Source organism: Serinus canaria, chromosome 15 (genome assembly GCF_022539315.1).
Source record: "Serinus canaria isolate serCan28SL12 chromosome 15, serCan2020, whole genome shotgun sequence".
Lineage (NCBI taxonomy): Eukaryota > Metazoa > Chordata > Aves > Passeriformes > Fringillidae > Serinus > Serinus canaria.
In genome coordinates, this window is record NC_066329.1 from 1,319,914 (window position 1) to 1,339,482 (window position 19,569).

A 19,569-nucleotide genomic window follows, 5' to 3' on the forward strand; every position below is an offset into this window, starting at 1 on the left:
AACGAGCCCCCCTGCACAAGGGCTCCAAGGCTCCAAGGCACATTTCCCAATAAACTGAGATTTCCCATTTGTTCAGTTTTTGGGGCTATAAAGCCAATGAAATCTCAGCTTCCCTTTTAGGCAAGAGAAATCCCAAAAAGCACTTGAATTTGAGCTCACATGCTTGAAGTCAGGGCATGGAACATTGAAACCAAACCTCTTGGGGTTATTAATCTCCTCGGGTTCAAGGAAAAAGGGAGTTTATGACAACTCAACCTCAGAACTCAAATACCCAAGGGGATGCCGGCGAGTGGCTCCAGGGGTATTTTCCCAGTGAGTTCAGCACACCACAGCTGGTTCAGCAAGGCTCTCACAAACCACAAGCTCCATGTGACAAACAGCTCAGATTTTCCCTTTGCTTCCTCTTTTTGCCTTCCCCAAAAGCAAGGAAGCACAAACCAACCCCAAACAAGCACATGGCAAGTGTTGGGCTGAGATTGCTGTAAAAACACACCATTTTAGATCTATTTAAAGGCCAACTAATCTGCAACTGACTGCAGTAAGGATGGGCACAGATTGGGAATCATCAGGGCTGAGGGAAAGCCTGCAATCCTGGCTGCAATCCTGGCTGCAGCCCTCACCAGCCACAGGGATGTCTGCAGCTCAGGTACATTCACCACCTCCACAGATCACTGGAATATCCCCCACAACCTATCCTGCAGCTTCCCAAACTGGTTTCCAGGACAAATCCCTGCCTACACGGGACCAAAGAGCCCAACACCAAAGAGCTTCAGCAACACCATCCAGGCAAGGATTTAAGGAAGATTTGGCCATACAGCTCTTCTGTAAGCAAGCAATAAGCACAGAAATCTGGAATTCACACTCCTTTCTCCACTTTCATTTGGCTGCAATACCCACCCCAGCAAAAGGACAAGGAGGAGCCTGGAAGATCCTTCTGCTCCAGATCATTCACAAACAGCCCTTGTCTCTCTGTGCTTTAGAGAGAGAAAAAAACTCCAGAAGAGCTCAGGACAGGCAATTTTTCAGACAAATTCCCTCAGAGGCACAGTGCAGGACCTGGCATTGCCTGCTAGGAAGGTTCCATGCCACGAGGATGGGACACTTTGCCAACGCCAGCACTTCCTACTCAGAAGCATCTCCGATGTGAGAGAGTTCCATGAGAACACTCCCTGCTGGGGGAGTGCACGGGTGTAAGAACGTGCTCAGGGCAGGAAAACCACCACAGCCAAGCTGAAAGGGCTCTGCAAACAACACCCAGGCTACCCCTCACCTCTCTTCCTAAACAAAATCAAGGCTGAGCTGCTGGGTGGCTGAGGAGCACAGAGCAAGCTCCTCCCAATATCCAACATATCCGAGCTGGGTGCCAAGCACAGGGGCTCATTTCCTGAAAACCTGTGTAAAACCTGCAAAAATCCACTCAGACCTCAAAATGCTTTCCCTGCCAAGATCAGAATTACAGCAAAAGGCACAGTTCCCTTCCCCTGGTTCCTCAATGCTGTTTCTGCAGCGCTCCCACTGACAAGATTCCCACCCCAAATATGAAGATACTCTGAAGTCAGCCCATCCTGCTGCACACCTCTGGGACTGCCTTTTACACCACATTTCTGCCTCTCTCATGTGCATGCTGCAAGTTTTCTGCCAGGACACCTGAGCAGTAGCCAGGAGATAAACTAAGCCATAGTGCAGGTCAGCAGATATGGTTGGCAAAGACAGTTTGTGTTGGAGTTTTTATAAAAACAAAACAAAACAAAACAACCCAAACAAACAAAAAAGATAAAACTAATGTTACAAAAATTACTAGCAACCACTCCTACTCCTCCCAGCACACCATGGTATCTCCTCTGCACCCTCTGGAGAGGCTGGTGTGGCCCTGGCTGATAAGGATATCAGCACTGCAAACACAGGCACCCAAGAAGCTCCTGGAGGCACTGGTTTGGGGCTTCACCTGCTCCACCATCCCCCAGCTCTGCAGGGCACAGGCAGCTCCCTGAGCTGGTGTGACCCCAGCCCCACTCCCGGCCATCGCTGCTGCAGCTCCCCAAAAAGGGCTCTCACTCCTCCCCTTCCTGCAGAGCAGAATGAAAGGAACTCGGCGTGGGAAAAGTATCTCAGGACGTGACCAGAAGGAAACGCTCTAAGAGCGTGTCCTTGGTGGCAGCTGGCCTGCAGCTGACCCAGCACAGGGACACTGGTGTCCCTCACAGCCCAGAAACCAAACCACCAGCTCAGCAGCTTCAGCAAAGCCCCTGAGCGCGGCTCCTAGAGCCAGGCTCTGGGCATGGAGCTGGGAATGGCTCCTAGAGCCAGGCTCTGGGCATGGATGGAGCTGGGAATGGCTCCTAGAGCCAGGCTCTGGGCATGGAGCTGGGAATGGCTCCTAGAGCCAGGCTCTAGGCATGGATGGAGCTGGGAATGACTCCTAGAGCCAGGCTCTGGGCATGGATAGAGCTGGGAATGACTCCTAGAGCCAGGCTCTGGGCATGGATAGAGCTGGGAATGACTCCTAGAGCCAGGCTCTGGGCATGGAGCTGGGAATGGCTCAGAAGCTAGGCTCTGGGCATGGATGAAGCTGGGAATGACTCCTAGAGCCAGGCTCTAGGCATGGATGGAGCTGGGAATGGCTCCTAGAGCCAGGCTCTGGGCATGGATGGAGCTGGGAATGACTCCTAGAGCCAGGCTCTGGGCATGGATGGAGCTGGGAATGGCTCCTAGAGCCAGGCTCTGGGCATGGAGCTTCCAAAAACGCCAGAGGAAACCCCCCAGTCACCCCAGGTTTTTGTTTTCTTTAGTTTCCAAACTAAAATGCCAAAGAGCTGGAGATTTAAAATCCCATCAAGACTTTCAGCTGCTGCTGAGCTAATCACATCAGTGATATCACATCAGTCATGGAAGGTCTGATCCAGATCTCATCACCTCCCCAGCCAGCAGGATAATCCAAGACCTGGGCCAGGCCTGACCCACGAGCATGGTGGCTCATTTTTAAGCAAGAAAAAGGAGTGACCACACACAAGGTTCATTTGACAAATGCTCTTTACTACACAAGAAACAAATGCAATGCAGCAGATGAGAGCCTCAAGCAGTCATTTTTCTCATTACAGCCTCTGCTTTCAAGTTTGTACTGGTGCTTCAGCCCTTGGGAATTATGTTAAATGATCAGCATAAAGATCAGCCACAGTCAACTCATGTTTGTTTTTTCTCACCACCACAGCCAAGGACATAATAGCACACAGGGCACACAGAGTCAACATTAAAACCCAATTTTTATTCCTATCCCATCAATTCCTGTCTCATTTACAATTTTCAGACTGGTTAAAAAATCCTGGTTTTCCAGACTACAGACTTTAGGGATGTATTTTCTTCAAGAACAAGACTTATCCCCTCTTTCAGAGATTGAGGGTGGATAGAAAAGCTCACTTCCAAGAATTTTTCCATGCTGCAAGCATCTCTCTTTTCTGCAAGTTACTGTCAATGTTAATGTTTTCAGCAGCCAATAAACTTCTCTCAGAGACAGCACATGAGATAAGAGTCTGTGACCTCAAACATCACTCTAAAATCATCATGCTCCTGACTTCTTGCCAGTTTTCAAACAACACTCAATTCTAGCCCAGGATCTCTGTGTGGATGAGATATTTCTTAGGGATACATATCTAGATGCAGAATATCTTTCTGGATGAAATATTCCTTGAGGATAGATATCTGGATGCAATGCCCACATGGTTGCATAAATACATATTTTCCTCTATTTTAAGGCATGAGAAGAAAGATAAAACTTCATATTTAAAAGCTGAACTGTTGCTTCTCAGCCCTTGACTATGAAATCCTCAGTTCAACAACCACTTTGCTACAGGTTTATGTGGAGGCAGGTTCCAGGTGTGCGTCCAGTGCAGACATGGAGAGAGGTTCCTCCAGTTCCATCTTCTCCCTGAACATGACACACAGCTGCCTCTGCTCAAGTCAAACACCCAACAGCAGCAACTCCTGCAGCCTCCTGTGACCACCCACAAGTTTATTCTGTGATAAATCCATGCTCAGCCCCACAATCAGCATATCCTGCTTCTGGGAGCAGTCACCCCTGGGGCAGTGAGCAGTGGAGGCAGCTGCCTGCTTCCAGGAAATCACTGCTTGAGAGCAGGAGGAGAGAGAATGAACTTGACTACGGCATACAAGGTGCCTCCATGACCTCCACTACCCAGGAAACCATCAGCTGATCCTTGCAGGACACGCTCCTGAGGAGTGTGGAGGTCAGCAATCCTGGGAAGAGCAGGATTCCTGTAAGAACTGAGGAAACAGAGGGAAATGCAAGCAGCACAGCAAACCATGGCAGCAGAGTGAGTGCAAGGAGCAGTGTGGCACAGTGCAAGACCTTTCCCATCCCTTACAACATCACCCATAAAATAAAAAATGCTGGCAGCTGGCATTCCAGATGCTGGAGATGCCAAGAGCTTTATTTAAAACAGAAATCAAGAGTTAACCATTTACTGGGCCATGACTGGGGCTCAGGGTGTTTTTGGATCAAATCCTGCAGGTGCCCAAGTGACCTTGGCCAACAGCTTGGGGACAGGCCTGGCACATCCCAGCTGCTTCACAGGAAACCCAACGTCCTCCTGCACTGAGTCTCAGTGCCAGGACAAGGGGGAATGGCTTCCCACTGCCAGAGGGCAGGGATGGATGGGATATTGGGAATTAAGAATTGTTCCCTGGCACGGTGGGGAGGCCCTGGCACAGGGTGCCCAGAGCAGCTGTAGCTGCCCCTGGATCCCTGGCAGTGCCCAAGGCCAGGTTGAATGGGACATTGGGGCTTGGAGCACCTGGGACAGTGGAAGGTGTCCCTGCCCATGGCAGGGGTGGACAAGATGCTATTTCAACTCCCTTCCAATCTAAACCATTCCATAAATCTCTAATCCAAGACACGCTCTGGGATCATTCAGGGCTGCACATTTTCTGCAAAAACCCTCCAGATATTGACTGTGGGTTACCAGGAACAGCCAAGAGGGAAGGCAAAGTCACTGACCTTCACAAGGGACAGTTCTCACACGTAGACAAGGATGAGTTGCAGCTTTCAGCTAATTTCCCAACTGCTCAGCCCAGACTCTCTGTGTTATTTCAGTGCATTGTGTTGCAAGACAAGTTGTGTGGTGCAATAAATGCTCAGAGGTTTCAATGCAGAAACATTTCAGTTATTTCAGCACAATCCGAGTCCTGCCCTTCACTCTCACCTCTCTGTGCTGCCCTGGCTGCAGCCAAGCCAGGCCATCATCTCCCTGCACAGGACACCTTAACACCCCCCACACACCCATCTGCCATCCCACCCCTCTGCTCCACAGAGGAAAGGCTCACATCCACAAAAGCAGCACCAGCACTTCATCCAAAGTCACTCCTTCCCGTTCCAGCAGCCACTCTGGGAAGCCAAGGGGCTCCTGCTGCACACACAAAGGCAAACAAGCAATCCACAGAATCATGGAATGGGTTGGAAAAAACTGGAGAAGTCAGAGAGCAGCAGGAGTGAGGAAGAGTATGGAAAAAGCAAAGAGGTTCAGGGCTCTCAAAGGCAAAGGATTGATATCTGGAACAAAGCATTTAACAGAAGCACAGAATGGTTTGGGTGTGAATGGACCTTAAAGCCCATCCAGTGCCACCCCTGCCATGGACAGGGTCAACTTCCACTAGCCAAGAGTGTTCCAAGCCCCGTCCTTGGACCCTTCCAGGGACCCAGGTGCAGCCACAGCTGCTCTGGGCAGCCTGTGCCAAGGTCTCTCCACCTCACAAGGAACAATTCCTTTTAATATCCAATCTAAATCTACTCTCTTTCAGCTTTAAGCCATTCCCCCTTGTCCTGTCACACCAGAACCATGTCTGAACTTCCTCTCCAGCTCTTTTCGAGCCTCTGTAGCTGTTGTTTTTTCATGAGAAAAACACCAATTTTATACATTGCTTGGCCACACAACTCCACAACCCCCTCAGCTGCTAAGGCTCCTGGGAAGCAGCAGGATTGTGCCAGCAAATCCCAAAACCCCACTGCAGCCCAGGCCCTGGTGCTTCATAGAGGACATGAGAAGCCTCCATTCCCGAAAGCTCGTGTCCGGCAGTTCCTGTCACAGGGACAGGGCTGGGAATGGGTTTTTTTTAGCCCTCAGCATCTTTCATTTCCGTAGGAGCCGCATGCAATGCTCCCTTCCACAGGACACCTCCTCCCCTGCCTCTCCAACACCGCAAAACCAGACTGCTGGGACAGAATGCAGGGCTCTGGCTGCTCTTCAGGACAAGGCCCACCCGAGGAGGGAAGCAGAGGTACCACACACAGGCTGGCTGCTTTGCCAGTGCAGGAAAACAGGAGAAGCAGAGACATGTGCCATGTGTGCCGGCAGGATCCATGCAGTGATCCACACTCCCAGGGAGGTGTCAGACAACAAACAAACACCACAAGTGCAGCCAGCACCACAAGCAATCCAGGGCTTTTCCAGAGCTTTTCATCTTCTCCAGCCAACAGCAGGCAGATGAATGCTGCTCTCCAGTTTTAAACTCCCACGTGGTGAAGAGCACCTATTTATACAAATTTTTACACAGATAAAAGGCCAGTCTTGGCCTAGAAGCCACTCTCTGCATCCGTGAATGACTCCAAGCAGTGGCTCATGGCCTGTCTCTCCAGCAGGACCCTCAGCCCTGGGGGTCTCACCCTGGCAGGTTCAGCAGCTGGAAGGACTCCACCAAAGGAGCCCAAAGCACACAAGGGAGGACATGAGAAGTGTCCCAAGAGAGAAGGAAGATGCCAGCTGAGCTGCAGAGGAACAGAGCCCAGTGCTCAGCTGCTTTCCTGAGCAGGACTTCATGCAGGGGACAAATAAAGCTGTGACCATCCTCCTCCCTTCTTCCCAGGATCCACCAAACTGATTGAAAACTCTCTGTTTGTTTTTTTTTACCCAATTTTATTTCTTCAGTCTTCTGCAGGAAGAAAAGCAGGTTTAAACCTTCAATTTTATATCTATTTTTATGTTATCAGAGATTTTAAAAAATGGTGTGAGAGGGGACAGAAGCCAGGCCACTGAAGGGAATTCTCCCATAGGAACATATTCCAGGAGCTGGACTTGGATGATCCCTGTGGGTCCCTTCCAAGTCAGGATATTCCATGACTCTGTGATATCAAGGAGCACAGAGCAGTGAAAAGCAGCACAATGCCCTTTTCCCAAGTGAGGGAGCAGGATCACATCACATCCAGGCTCACTTAAGCTAAGCTGTTCTGACTCCAACACTTGCACATGGGACCAGATTCTTTTTATAGAGACCTGGCACGGCACAAACACTTCTCATGAGGTCCTGTTAAGGGACAGAGGTGCAGCAGCAGGATGTGTCCCCTCAAACTGCCACCACAGGACTGCACTAATCCCACACATGCACGTCCCAAGTGCCTCTGCTGGGTTTACATCAAATCAGCAGTTCCATAAATAGACCAATTTGTAAATTAAGACTACACCTAATGGTATAATGGTCTATTATATGGTAGAATGGCAATGATATATTTGGAACTTAGAAATTAAAGCTACACTAATGCTAACAGTGGAGTTTGTGTCCCTGCCCCATGGGACAAAGGGCTCACTACTTATTCCCTTTACAAACAGAAAACTCTAATTCCCTCTGTACCCATGAGGATGCCTCACTTCAGGGTAATGCCTGACTTAATATTGGTGTTTTAGCTACTTTACAAATTTGTCCTTCCTGAAACTACGGAAACTGTAAATCTTCAGGGAAACACCTCGGACCAAACTGCCAACATTAACCTCACTACATTATAGCTGAAATATTTAGGATTGTTCAGCCTGGTGGAGAGAAGGCTCCAGGGAGAGCTCTGCAGGGCCTGAAGGGGCTCCACGAGAGCTGGAGAGGGACTGGGGACAAGGGCTGGAGGAACAGGACACAGGGAATGGCTTCCACTGCCAGAGGGCAGGGATGGATGGGATATTGGGAATTAGGAATTGTTCCCTGGGAGGGTGGGCAGGCCCTGGCACAGGGTGCCCAGAGCAGCTGTGGCTGCTCCTGGATCCCTGGCAGTGCCCAAGGCCAGGTTGGATAGAGCTTGGAGCAGCCTGGGACAGTGGGAGGTGTCCCTGCCATGGCAGGGAGTGGGACTGGATGGGTTTTAAGGTCCTTTCCCACCCAGGCCATTCCATGATTCTATGATTGAAGATTTTGTTCTGCCCCCAGCCTGACCCTGTGACACCACAGGCCTGGCATCCCAGAAGCTCCTCACCACAATCCCACTGCTTCCTCCAATGTGTCACTGCTTCCCTGAAGCACCCACAGGGATTCCTCAGTAAAGCTCTCTGCCTCCCCTGCCTGAAAAACGTGACTCTCACAACCACTAAGCCAGTTCGGGTGTTGTGCACTTGGAAATTAACTGTACAAATCCTGATGGGATCAATCCTGTTCTCACAGCATGGGCTCTGTGCTTAAATTAAGCTACAATATTCCAAAAATGGGGAATATCAGCTATGGGGAGCCAGAGGTTTCATTCCTGCACTGCAAAGGCACCTTAGGGCTGCAGTTGTGCAGCAGAATTCAATCCAATCCAGTAATGACAGACCTTATCTGTGCTGAGATACAGAGCTGCAGCCTCTCAAGGCACTTATAAGAGACAATTCCAGGCTGGATGTCTGCAGCTGTAAGGAGGCCTGTTACAGAGCAACAAAGCACAAACTTCCAGACCTCTACAAGTCAACTTTCAAATTTAAAACTACATTTCCAAGGAGCTTGCAAGCATAGGTTTTTCCACTTTGAAGCAGAAATTTTTACTTCTTTCCTGGTGGTGAAAAGGAAGGCGACAGAGAAGGAGAGGCAGATGCCTCACCCAGTGCACACTCAATGTTTACCCACAAAAAAATGCAGGTTCCTGGGAAAACAGTTCCAGGGCAGCACCCAACTGGGACATCCCAGGGACTGCACAGGCAAAAAAATAGGAAAATTCCTGTCCATCAGCTCCTAAGCCAATCCCTGATCCTAAAAGGATCAGAAACACCACCAGGTCTTTGCCTCCCCAAGTGTTGCAGCAAAACACTGTACTTATAATAAGCTTTAACAGATAAAGGCCTGATAGAGGAGTAAAGCACAGATAATCCCATAAATTTGGCTTGTCAATCCTCAGGCTGTCCCAGTGTCAGGCAGCTCCTCCACCAATTCAGAGTGCCATGGAAGTGCAGGATGGTCTGTGAAACAGCCTGAAGGGCTCAGACACAGAAATCACCAGGGCTCTCCGGGCACTGACAGGACAAGCCATAGGCAGGACATGGCTTTTCCTCATTGCCCCCATCAGCATCCAGAGAGCTGAAGGCAAACTCACAAAAAAGTGCCACAAATAATCAGAGAATGGTTCAAGAAATGTGTCTGGGAGGCACCTCAGGAGGCCTAAGGTGCAGTCTCCTGCTCTGAGCACCTGCCTCCAGACAAGGCTGCTCAGGACCCTGCCCATCCACAGCTGGAACAGCTGTGAGTTCCCTGCACCTCTCCAGATCCCTGTCCCAGTATTCAGTCCTCACTCTAAAGCCAGCATGCTTCCATGTGTCCATGCAGGATTTCCCACGTGCTCTCCCAGCCCTTTGCCTCACCCTGCCACGAGCAGAGACAGGCTCTGTCCCCTCTCACACCCTCCACCATGGAGCTGTGGGTCTCCCTGACTCCTTTGCTGCAGCTCCATCCTGGCAGGCCCCAAACCAGACTGATGGCCCAGACAGGGCACCCCAGGTCACTCCTCTGCTGAGCAGAGGGGACAGTCTCTTCCCTCAACACTTCTGCTAACACAACCAAAGCCACCACTGACCTCTGGTCACTCCTGGTCACCTTTCTGTCCCCAGGGGCTCCTCTGCAAAGCTGCCTCGAGCAGCAATGCCTCTGCTGAGCATCACAGGGTTCCCATCACCCTGCTGCTCCAGCCTGTCACAGTCCCTCTGAACTCCAGACCTGTGACCTCTCTGCTCCACTTGGCATCACCCAGAGCCAGGCTGCGAGGGCACTCACCCAGTAATAACCACATTACACAGCAAATACTGTGACTAATGAACTGTGATCTTATCACAGCTCCCCAAACCAATCAAATTATATGTACTCCTAATCAATGCCTGAGAGGATACAGCTAACCAGAGCACCAACACCACCCCAGCTCCTGGGAAGGCCTGCATGTTGTGTACAATTCCAAGTGGGAGCTGACAGTGTGTCCTGTGTGCCAAATGTAAATTATGCAGTATTAAGATGATTGTCACCTTTGTATCATCACAAAATGACTTTTAGTTTGAGCACTCTCTTCCTCCTGCTTATAAAAATTCCATCCCAGCAGAGATGCAAAGCCAGGGAGCTTCAAGCAGACTCTCCCCAGCACAGACCACAGAGACCCAGCTGAACAAGGAGTGGAAAACTCTGCTGGGATAAAATAAAGCCATAGAGTAGTTCCACCTGACCACACACTATAAACCTGCAGAGCCTTCTGCTCCACAAGCCCTGCTGGGAAACACCACAGTGGCAACTTGGGAATAATAAACAGTGGATAAACAGCACCCAGCATCAGTCACAGGAACATGCATGCTTGGAAACAGAAAAGATGGAAGGTCTCAAGTCTTCCAAGAACAAAGGATGGGGCTGCTGGAGAACACAGCCCTGACACCAGGCACCACCCAAGCATTCCAGGACAGAGTCCTCTAAAAAGGGCTTCAAACCAAAGGCTGAAACTTAACACAGAGTATTCAAGGAATCCCCTGAGTAGGAAGGGACCCACAAGGATCATCCAGTCCAACTCCTGGCCCTGCCCAGAACCCCCAACAATCCCACCCTGGGCATCCCTGGCAGTGCTGGCCAAAGGCTCCTGGAGCTCTGGCAGCCCTGGGGCTGTGCCCATTCCCTGGGGAGCCTGGGCAGTGCCAGCACCCTCTGGGGGAAGAACCTTTTCCTAAAATCCAACCTAAAATTCCCCTGACACAACTTCACTGACTCCTCACAAGCTGTGGGCACAGCTGCCACCCCCACCTGCTGCACATCTCAAAGACAAAAATCTGCTTCTTTAATCTTGTGGACTCCACTCTTGCATAGTCCTGGAGAGGAGGGGCATGTCTGTGTCCCACTGCCATGAGTACATCCCAGTCATCCATGTCCAAGCTCCAGCCAAATCCACCCAAACTCACCCCATCTTCCGAACTGGGACCGGTGTATTTTTCAAGCGCTTCCAAGAAGAGCCACCACTCCTGACAGTTGCAGAAGACCTGAAAAAAAAAGTTTGTGGAACCACCCCTGTGCATTTCACAAGAAAAAAGAAACTTCAAAAATCATGAAGATTTCCAGAGCTAGGGAATTAGTTGCCATGGATATTTGCTGCTGTGACAAATACTCTAATTCTGTGCTGGGATGAGTGACAGGCACAAAGCACCAAGTCAGCTGGGAACAGCAACACGGCGCACTGGAACACAGCACACACAGCCCCACGTCTCTGGGAGCATCCCTGAGGAAACCAACCATGGACCTCAACAGCACCAGCACCAGGAGGCCATGTGACTCCCCAAAGGAGCTTTGCTCCCATCCAGGCTACCCAGCCCTGCTGTCACATGGCTGCACCAAGGGAAGGAGAGTTCACTGATTTTGAGAGCCCACCCAGCCACAGTGTTTAGGTGCCTGTGCCAACCAACCAGCCTGAAATGAGAAGATCTTACGACAGCAATACACAACCAGCAGGCCCCAAGGACAACATTTTCCTACTCTGTTTCTTATAAAGTTCCTAGAAGAAACCTGCTCTAGCTATTAACAACAGATTAAGAATCACTGCTTTGCGTTAAAGAAGGAAAAGAGAAAGGCACTGACTCCCACTTCACCATATTTACCCCCACATGCATTGCAGAAGCTGCTTTAAACAGCCACGCGTGCCCAGCCACTGCTCTCATCCAGAAAGATTTGGAGGATTAAGACTATTTTTAGGGAGTGAAGCACCTCCCCCTGAGTCACCGCAGGGACATACATCTATCCGGTCGTGATTCAAAGCAGAAATAGCCTTGAAGAGTTAGATAAAAATAAAAAAAAGCAAGAAAAGTGGATACTAACACAGCTTGGTGTGAAAGGAAGGGCAGGGAAAACAGGGGTGACAAAGGGTTTGGCCACAGTCAACAGTGCTGACACAGCAGCAGGTCCATCAGAGCCGTGTCACAATGTGACCCGTGAGCAGCTCCACACCCACAGCGATGCTCACAGCGAGGAGCAGCATCACCTTGGGACAGCACAGGCAGGTACAAAACAGCCCTGCCAGGAGCCCTGCCTTGCAGAGGGGGAAGCAAATCCCAAGTGCCTGGAAGGGGACAAAAGAGGAGATTTGCTCCCATTTGTTCTGCTTTCATGGCAGAGCTCCACTGACACGCAGTCCCACGCTTCCATCTGCATGTTTAATTGCAACGTTGATCCGTTCGCAGCCCAAGGCTCAGCACCAGCCCTGCACTACGCTCACACTCAGGGCTGTGAGTCAGCACCACTGCCCCAGCACCACGCTCACATCCAGCTCTGCCCTCCTCCAGCTCAGCCCCAGCCAGCAGACATGGGAACGTTGTGTCATTAATTATTAAACAAGCTTTTTGAGCGAAACCAAACAAAGGCTGATGCAAAATGTAGAAAGATCCCTGCCACAGTGCTGTAGGAACTGCTACAACAATTGAACAGTATAATGAGGACCTGAAGGGATATTTAACACCCCCAGCTAGCTCAGGTTTGGAAGCACTATCTTATGTAGGGATAAATCTCCAGGATGCTGCCTGCCCTCCTGATAGCAGGCTGGGACAACTCACATTTCAGGGTGACAACCTGAGCTGTTTGCCATCAGCTGAACAGACCTACAGGGAGCAGAGGGCTCCGATATCACCGATAACACTTCAGGCACCTAAAATTACCAGGCTGAGTTACTCAGCTACAACAATTGATACACAAGCACAAAATATAGAGAAGCTCAGTAGTCTGACCTGCTGCAGCATAACTCAACCTACAGATAATGAACATCATCATCGCTCAGAGGTGAGTTCAGAGCACATTGCACTGATTGAAAACTCCTTTTCAGGGAAAAATGAAGCAGGATACAAGGGATGCTGCATGGAAAAGCACAGCAGGTTCCTCACAATACTCCTGACAAGAAGGATCAGCTCCTTCCTCAGTGACTCACTGTGGGTACAGAGGATGACAGGCCATACAAGCACCAACTTAAACCTGTAATTGGAGCAAGCCAAGTCAGAGCTGAATACATATTTCCCTGGAAAAAGACAGGCAGTGGAGCTGCAGGAAGAGGCAGGTGATGCCAGTCACCTCTGCAGGCAAAGGACAGCCATCCTGCTCCCGGAGCAACATGACAGCAGTTAGACCAAGGGCTGGCAAGGGTTTTCCAGGGCTGAGCACAGCCAGGGATGTCCTGGAGCAAGGGCCAGTCCACACCAATCTCTGCTCTTATAGGTCAGCACAGACCCTGCTGTCCCACTCCAGCAGAGCTGAGGGAGCTCCAGCACCATGGGGGAGAGATGCAGGGCTGGACAGTGACCCCCTGCCCTTGCCTGGGACAGCAAAGCAGAACTACACCACTGTGTGCTCCAGCAATGGAAGCTGGACCAGGGCACACCAGAAAGAGGTACCAGGCACCTGACTCAGGTAAGGAGCCAGGCAGCTGAGCCCATAAACGCCCTCCCTCCTGCCAACAGCTCCAGGAGTGAAAACTGCCATGGGAGCCAAGCTACCTGAGGGAACCCCACGTGCCCCACATAGAGACAGCAGCACAGGCTGCTGTACTTCCACACAAACCCAAAGTGCTCTGCCCCCTCACAGTTTAGCTCTGTGCAAGACAAACCAGTTATTTCTTCTACAATTACATCAAATTAAGTATTTGGCCAGTATAGAATCATGGAATGGTTTGGGTGGGAAGGGATCTTAAAGGTTCCACTCCCCTGCCGTGGGCAGGGACACCATCCACAAGACCAGGCTGGCTCCAAGCCCTTTCCAGCATGGCCTGGAACACCTGCAAGGATGGGATGAGGGATGACATCTATCCCATCTACCCAAATGAAGATTATATGTATAGAAATAAAGAAGAAAGATGGTTCATGGCTCTTGTCACAGTTTGCAACCAGCAAACAGAACCAGGCAACAGCTGTAAATCCCCTCAGCCAGCACTAATTACCAAGCCATGATGGAAACATCCCTAAGGATAAGATCCCTGTCTCACACCCTCCTGCAGAGTCAGCAGCAGTTGCTGTTTGGACTGAAGTGAGCCCCACCTCCCCCACAGCACTAACTGAGAGCAGAGCAACCCAGCCTGGAACCAGCAGCCCAAAGAGCATTGTTTCCCCCACCCCATGGCACCTCTCAAGCGTCATGTGGACATGCAGTGTCCCCAGGGAGCTGTGGCAGCACAGTGTCCCCAGGGACAAAGCACAGCAAGGAGCTGCCTCCAGAGTGGGCAAATAACAAGGAACAACAGCAAAGCACCATATGGATCCAGAGAATGCCATGGGAAAACAAGCTGACTGGGAACACCAATTATTCATCACTGTTTAAAAACAAGTAGCTCAAAGTCACCAGGAGCTGCAGAGCTGCCCTGGAAACCTGCACGCTCCAGCACCCCAAGAGACACAGACACTCCAGGACTTGTCTGCATAGGGAGAGGGTATCACAGAAATCATTCCAGGAGAGCATGTTGCCTCATTCTCTCGTGTACAAGCTAAATGTAAGGAAAAGTTTTCCCCTCCAAGGGTGGTCCAACACTGGAAGAGGGGCCTGGAGAGGCTCTGCAAGCTCACACCTTGGAGATTTCAGAGGCCGAAGCACAAGCGTGATGAGAGGCGGCTGAGGGAGCTGGAAGGGGTCAACAGGACCTTGCAGCTCTGCACAACTCCTGCCAGGAGGGGACAGCCGTGGGGGTCAGGCTCTGCTCCCAGGGAACAGGGACAGGAGGAGAGGGAACAGCCTCAAGCTGTACGAGGGGAGGCTCAGGGTGGACATGGAGAACATTTCTTTATGGAAAGGGTGGTCAGGGTGGCACAACTGCCCAGGGCAGTGCTGGAGTCCCCATCCCTGGAGCACCTTAAAAGCCACGTGGATGTGGCACCTGGGGACATGGGTCAGTGGTGGCCTTGGCAGTGCTGGGGGAACACTCGAATCAGAGGCTCCCAGAGCTCTCTCCTGGGCTCCCTCAACCCCCCTACATCTCTACCATCAGCAGTGGTTTTCAAGCTCCTTTCTGAACTCCCCTCCTCAGCTTTCAGTGAAGTCTCAGCACAAGAAACAGGGAAAATACCTCTGGGTTGTGCTCAAGCCCTCATGATGCCAACCAAGAGTTAACTGCTGGATAAACAGAGCTGGTGAAGAATGCTGCTCTGTGAAACACAGCTTTTCCAGGGAAATGAGTTGCAGGATAACCCAGACAAGACAGCTAAAGTGCCCTAGGCACCCATCACTGCTCAAAGAGGGGAGTTAATGCTGCTTGATGGAGAAGCCTTTCCCTTCCCAACAATAACACAATTTTCCCCTCTCCATTTGTCACTGCTTTCATCATTACACCCCGTGCCCACACAAAGCACTGCTGAAGGCCCTCCAGACACCCAACACAGGAACCCAGCTCCAGCCCATCCCACAGAGGAGCCAACACATCCCAGAGCTCTTAGAAAGGTCAAGGAGCTGCTGGAAGAACACAACACCCTTGGAGCATCCATGGTCACATGAGCCAACGCCAATCTTCGATGAATTAATACTCACCTGAAGATCCTCTCTAATCTCCTTGAAAACACTTATCTGTTCAAGGTGATTAGATTCTCCCATACAAAGCCGCTAATTATAGATAATGATAAATCTGAGTGGCAGCCTGCAAGAGGAGTTCAGAGAGAGAGTTTGGATCATTAGCAAGTCAAGCAGACTAGTCCTGCATCCCCAAACTGTCTTCCCACGCCAGCATCACTGAATCAGCCAAAACATTTGGTCAAAAACAACCTAGGAGGACCAATCAAGGGCAAGTAAAATGGTCCAACCATATTGCTGTGGCTTTAGGAACTTTCTAAACCCACACATCGCCCTCCAGAGGAAGGTACTGCACAGGAACTCCTCCAGAATTCCTCAGCAGTTGTTATTTTTCACAGGTTCAGAGGAGGGAATACAAAGCAAAAGCACATGAAGTTTCCCTGGCAGCAAGACTTGATATCTTCATCGATGTAGCAAAGCTACAGGAGGCTTTAAATGCTCCATTTGGGAAAAAATGTTGTCATTAGAAGCTTTAATTCAGCAAACTGTCCCTGTGAAACCAACTGGGCAGCAAACAGGCATTGCACTTGGCTGCTGGAGCAAACCCCTCAGAACAGCTCCAAAGGATGGCCCAGCACCCACCCACACACCAGCACCTCCAGGGACACCAAGGGGACAGCCGGGATTTCAGCAGCTCAGCTCTGCAAACCAAAATCCTCCAGGCAACATGACAGGCTGGGTTTTAAAGCTAAAGAGCGAGAGGCAGGAAATCCAAATGCAACAGAAAGCTTCAACATGGAACAAAATCAATTCACTCAAGGAGGTGGCTTGGGCATCACAGGGCAGCCTTGCCACTTTAGATGATTTTAGCAGACAAGCAAAATGAAGCTTCTACAGAGCTACTCCTGAGAAGACACAGCTAAATCAGGTGGGCTGTGCAGCTACAAAGGTGACAACACAAGAAGACCACAGCAATTCACCTGCAAGGGCAGGAAAGGAGACTTCTGGTGTGGACCTGCTGAGCTGGGCTGAGCACAAAGAGCCAGCAGAAAGCAGGATCCGTGACTCTCAGAATGCCAGAGACCTCTATAGAATATATATAGATAGACAAATATAGATATATGCTCTTTCTCAGTGAACTGGCAGCAGCCTGACACCTGCCTGGCTCCTGTCATGGAGCTAGAATTCCTATCAAAACAGAACTGCCAGTTTTCACCCCAGACTGTCTCCCAGGAGTGCTCCCAGATGAGCAATTCAAGCTGACACAGCCACTATTTCAGAGCGCTGGTTTTGAAGAGTATCATAGAGGCTTTTCTCCACTTAAGAAAGACTTCACCACGTGTTCTGCACTGTATTTTTGTACTCCTGACTCACAACCAAATTAATTCAGTTGTCATCAAGCCCAGAGATGAAAAGAAGCACAAAATCCTCCAGCATCTTTTTCCCCAAGCAGCTGCTGAAGGTCTGCCCTGCCTGAAAGCTTCACAAAGTTTCAACTCCTTCACATGCAGCTCAAAATAATTTCCTTGGGTGTTTCTGTTTGTTGTTTCAGCCTAAAACAGATCAAATGGTCTCGAAATAAACCTGGTTTATTTCCCATCTAAAATAATTGTTGAAGAAAACCACTTGTTAACTCATGACAGACTTGGCAACAACACGCAAAAATAATATTCTGACATGGTTACAAATGGGGTGTTAAACTTCAATGGCCTTTTTGAACAGAGTTAAGGCATTCCAGAAAGGATTACAGTAAATTAGCTGAATTACTGAGAGGTAATTACATTTTTTGGGGGGGAGGTTGTTTGGCTTAAGTTCTTTGAGAGTTTTCAACACCTCTAAGTAGATAACCACATCATTTATCTTCTGCACTGTTACCTGCTGTAGTCCGACCCTGGGACCCAAGTTCCAGGTCTCACTTAGAGCTGGAAGAGTTTGTATTCACATCTGACAGGGAGCTGGAGCTCTGCAATCTGCTTCAGGCTACGTGTCAGCAGCTGGAGCTGAGAGGAAATCAGCTGATGAACTTTATGTCGGGAGGAAAAACAGCTTTGGCATAACCTTTATAGAGAATTCCTGTCTCAGGGGGTTTGGCACTTTTAAAGACTTACTATTTTATAAAGCTTTTAATCTTTAATATTCAGGATTGTGTCCATGTCTGAAATACAGCCAACATCTGCTGCACAACACTGAGGGTGACAAAGCACTTGTGTTCCAAGTGACAAGAATAAACACGATCCAAATCACAGAATCCCTGAATGGTCTGGGTGGGAAGGGACCTTAAAGCTCCTGTTGTTCCACGTCCTACCATACACAGGCACACCTTCCTGGAGAATAAAAACACCAACATCTACATCTGTATTTTCACCACTCAAGTGAGACAAGCAGCACAAGAGAAGCTACGAAGATGACACCGCTTTGGATTCAGCCTCGGGGTGTCTGACACGCTCCTCGCTGAGCCCACAGCCCGTCTGCACAAACCCAGCGCGTCAGACAGCGCCGGGAGCCAGGCACGGCCGGGAGCAGCTGCTGGAGCTTCCTGCCGTGCCCCAGGAGCGCAGCCCCGGCCGGGGCTGAATCCCCAAGCCCAACACTCCCAGCACAGCACCCCAGGCCACCGTGCCACTGCCACCGCAGCGGGAAGGACTCGCAGGCTCTGGCAGCGTACGGCAGGAGCAGGTTACACAGCTAAGGGAGGAGGGTTTGGGGTGTTTGGATGGAAGGCTGCGATTTGGGCAGCTGTAGCAGCCGGAGCTGCTGCACCAGGAGCGGACAGATGGAGAGAGAGAAGGATGGGAGATCCAGGGCGTTCCATCATCCCGGGGCCCCGCTGCCCCCACCGGACCCCCGCGGCTCTGCAGGATCAAACCCGAGTTTGTCTTTAAAAGAGGAAATGAAGCCCAAACTAAACAGTACGAGGCGATTTTCGCTGTGCAACAGCGCAGTCCCCGCGGTCCGTGCCCCCCTCCCGGCGGCCCCTGCCCGGCCCCCCGGCCCCGGTACCTGTAGTAGCTGAGCAGCCCATTGCTGAGCACGAACCAGCGACGCTGGTAGCCCTTCAGGTAGTTGGTCCACTTGAAGAGCCATCCCTTGTAGGTGTCGGAACCCGGGGGGGCGGCGGGCGCTCCCCCCGCCGGGCCCCCGCCGCCGCGGCCGCCTGGCTCGGCGCTCATGGCCGGCAGCTCGTGGCAGGCCAGGCAGGGGACGGCGCTGAGGAGCGAGACCAGCCCGCGGGTGCCGCCGCCGCCGCAGAGCGCGGCCGCCTTCCCCATAGACCCCGCGGGGCCCGGCCGAGGCTCCGCCGCTGCCGGGGCGGCCCCGGCCCGTCCGCACCGAGCGGGGGCGGCGCCGCCGCCACGTGACCGCCCCACGGGGAGGGGAGCGAAGGGGGACGGGGGCGCGCGCCCCCCGGCGGCGGGGCGGGAACGGCGGCACCACCCCCACCCTCACCCCGCCCCCGCCATTTTGGCCCCCCGCCGCCATTTCATGTTAGGGGGCTGGGGCCGGGGTACGCTGAAAACTCTTCCGTGTGAATCTTCCCGTAAATAATCCTCCCGAATGCTGCCTGCTCTGCTGGGAGGAGAAGCCCCATCCTACTGTCCCTCTCACCTGCTCCCTCCAGCAGCACACGGGCCTGGATTTTGTGCCTGAGGAGGTGCCTGTCCACAGGGTGTGGAAGCCTGTGGCAGGTGCCACCTGGCCGGATGTTCCCATGTCTGCTGAGGGTTCTTCCCTTTCCCCTTTCTCTTCCCAGCTTTTTTCCCCCCTTCTTCATTCTCTCTTTCCTTTTCCCTTTCTTCTTCCCCTTTATCCTCTCCTCTTCATTCTCCCCCCCCCCATCATAGATCACGTCTC

General features: G+C 51.2%; 1 protein-coding gene across 5 annotated transcripts in view; it reads right to left on the reverse strand.

Moving 5' to 3' along the window:
- OSBP2 (oxysterol binding protein 2) overlaps positions 1 to 19,056 on the reverse strand; it is a 93,972-nt gene extending 74,916 nt beyond the window's left edge. For 2 of the 5 annotated variants that reach the window (XM_050980457.1, XM_050980456.1), the window contains exons 1-2: positions 18,718 to 19,056; positions 11,157 to 11,234 (exon numbers count right to left, since the gene is read on the reverse strand). In XM_050980457.1, coding sequence (XP_050836414.1) covers positions 11,157 to 11,234; positions 18,718 to 18,986 — 347 coding nt within the window. In that variant the 5' untranslated portion in view covers positions 18,987 to 19,056. Of the gene's footprint in view, positions 1 to 11,156; positions 11,235 to 15,738; positions 15,810 to 18,717 lie in introns of those variants that run through there. The other 3 variants (XM_030233006.2, XM_030233005.2, XM_030233007.2) reach the window with 2 other exon arrangements.
- Between the last annotated feature and the right edge of the window lie 513 nt (positions 19,057 to 19,569).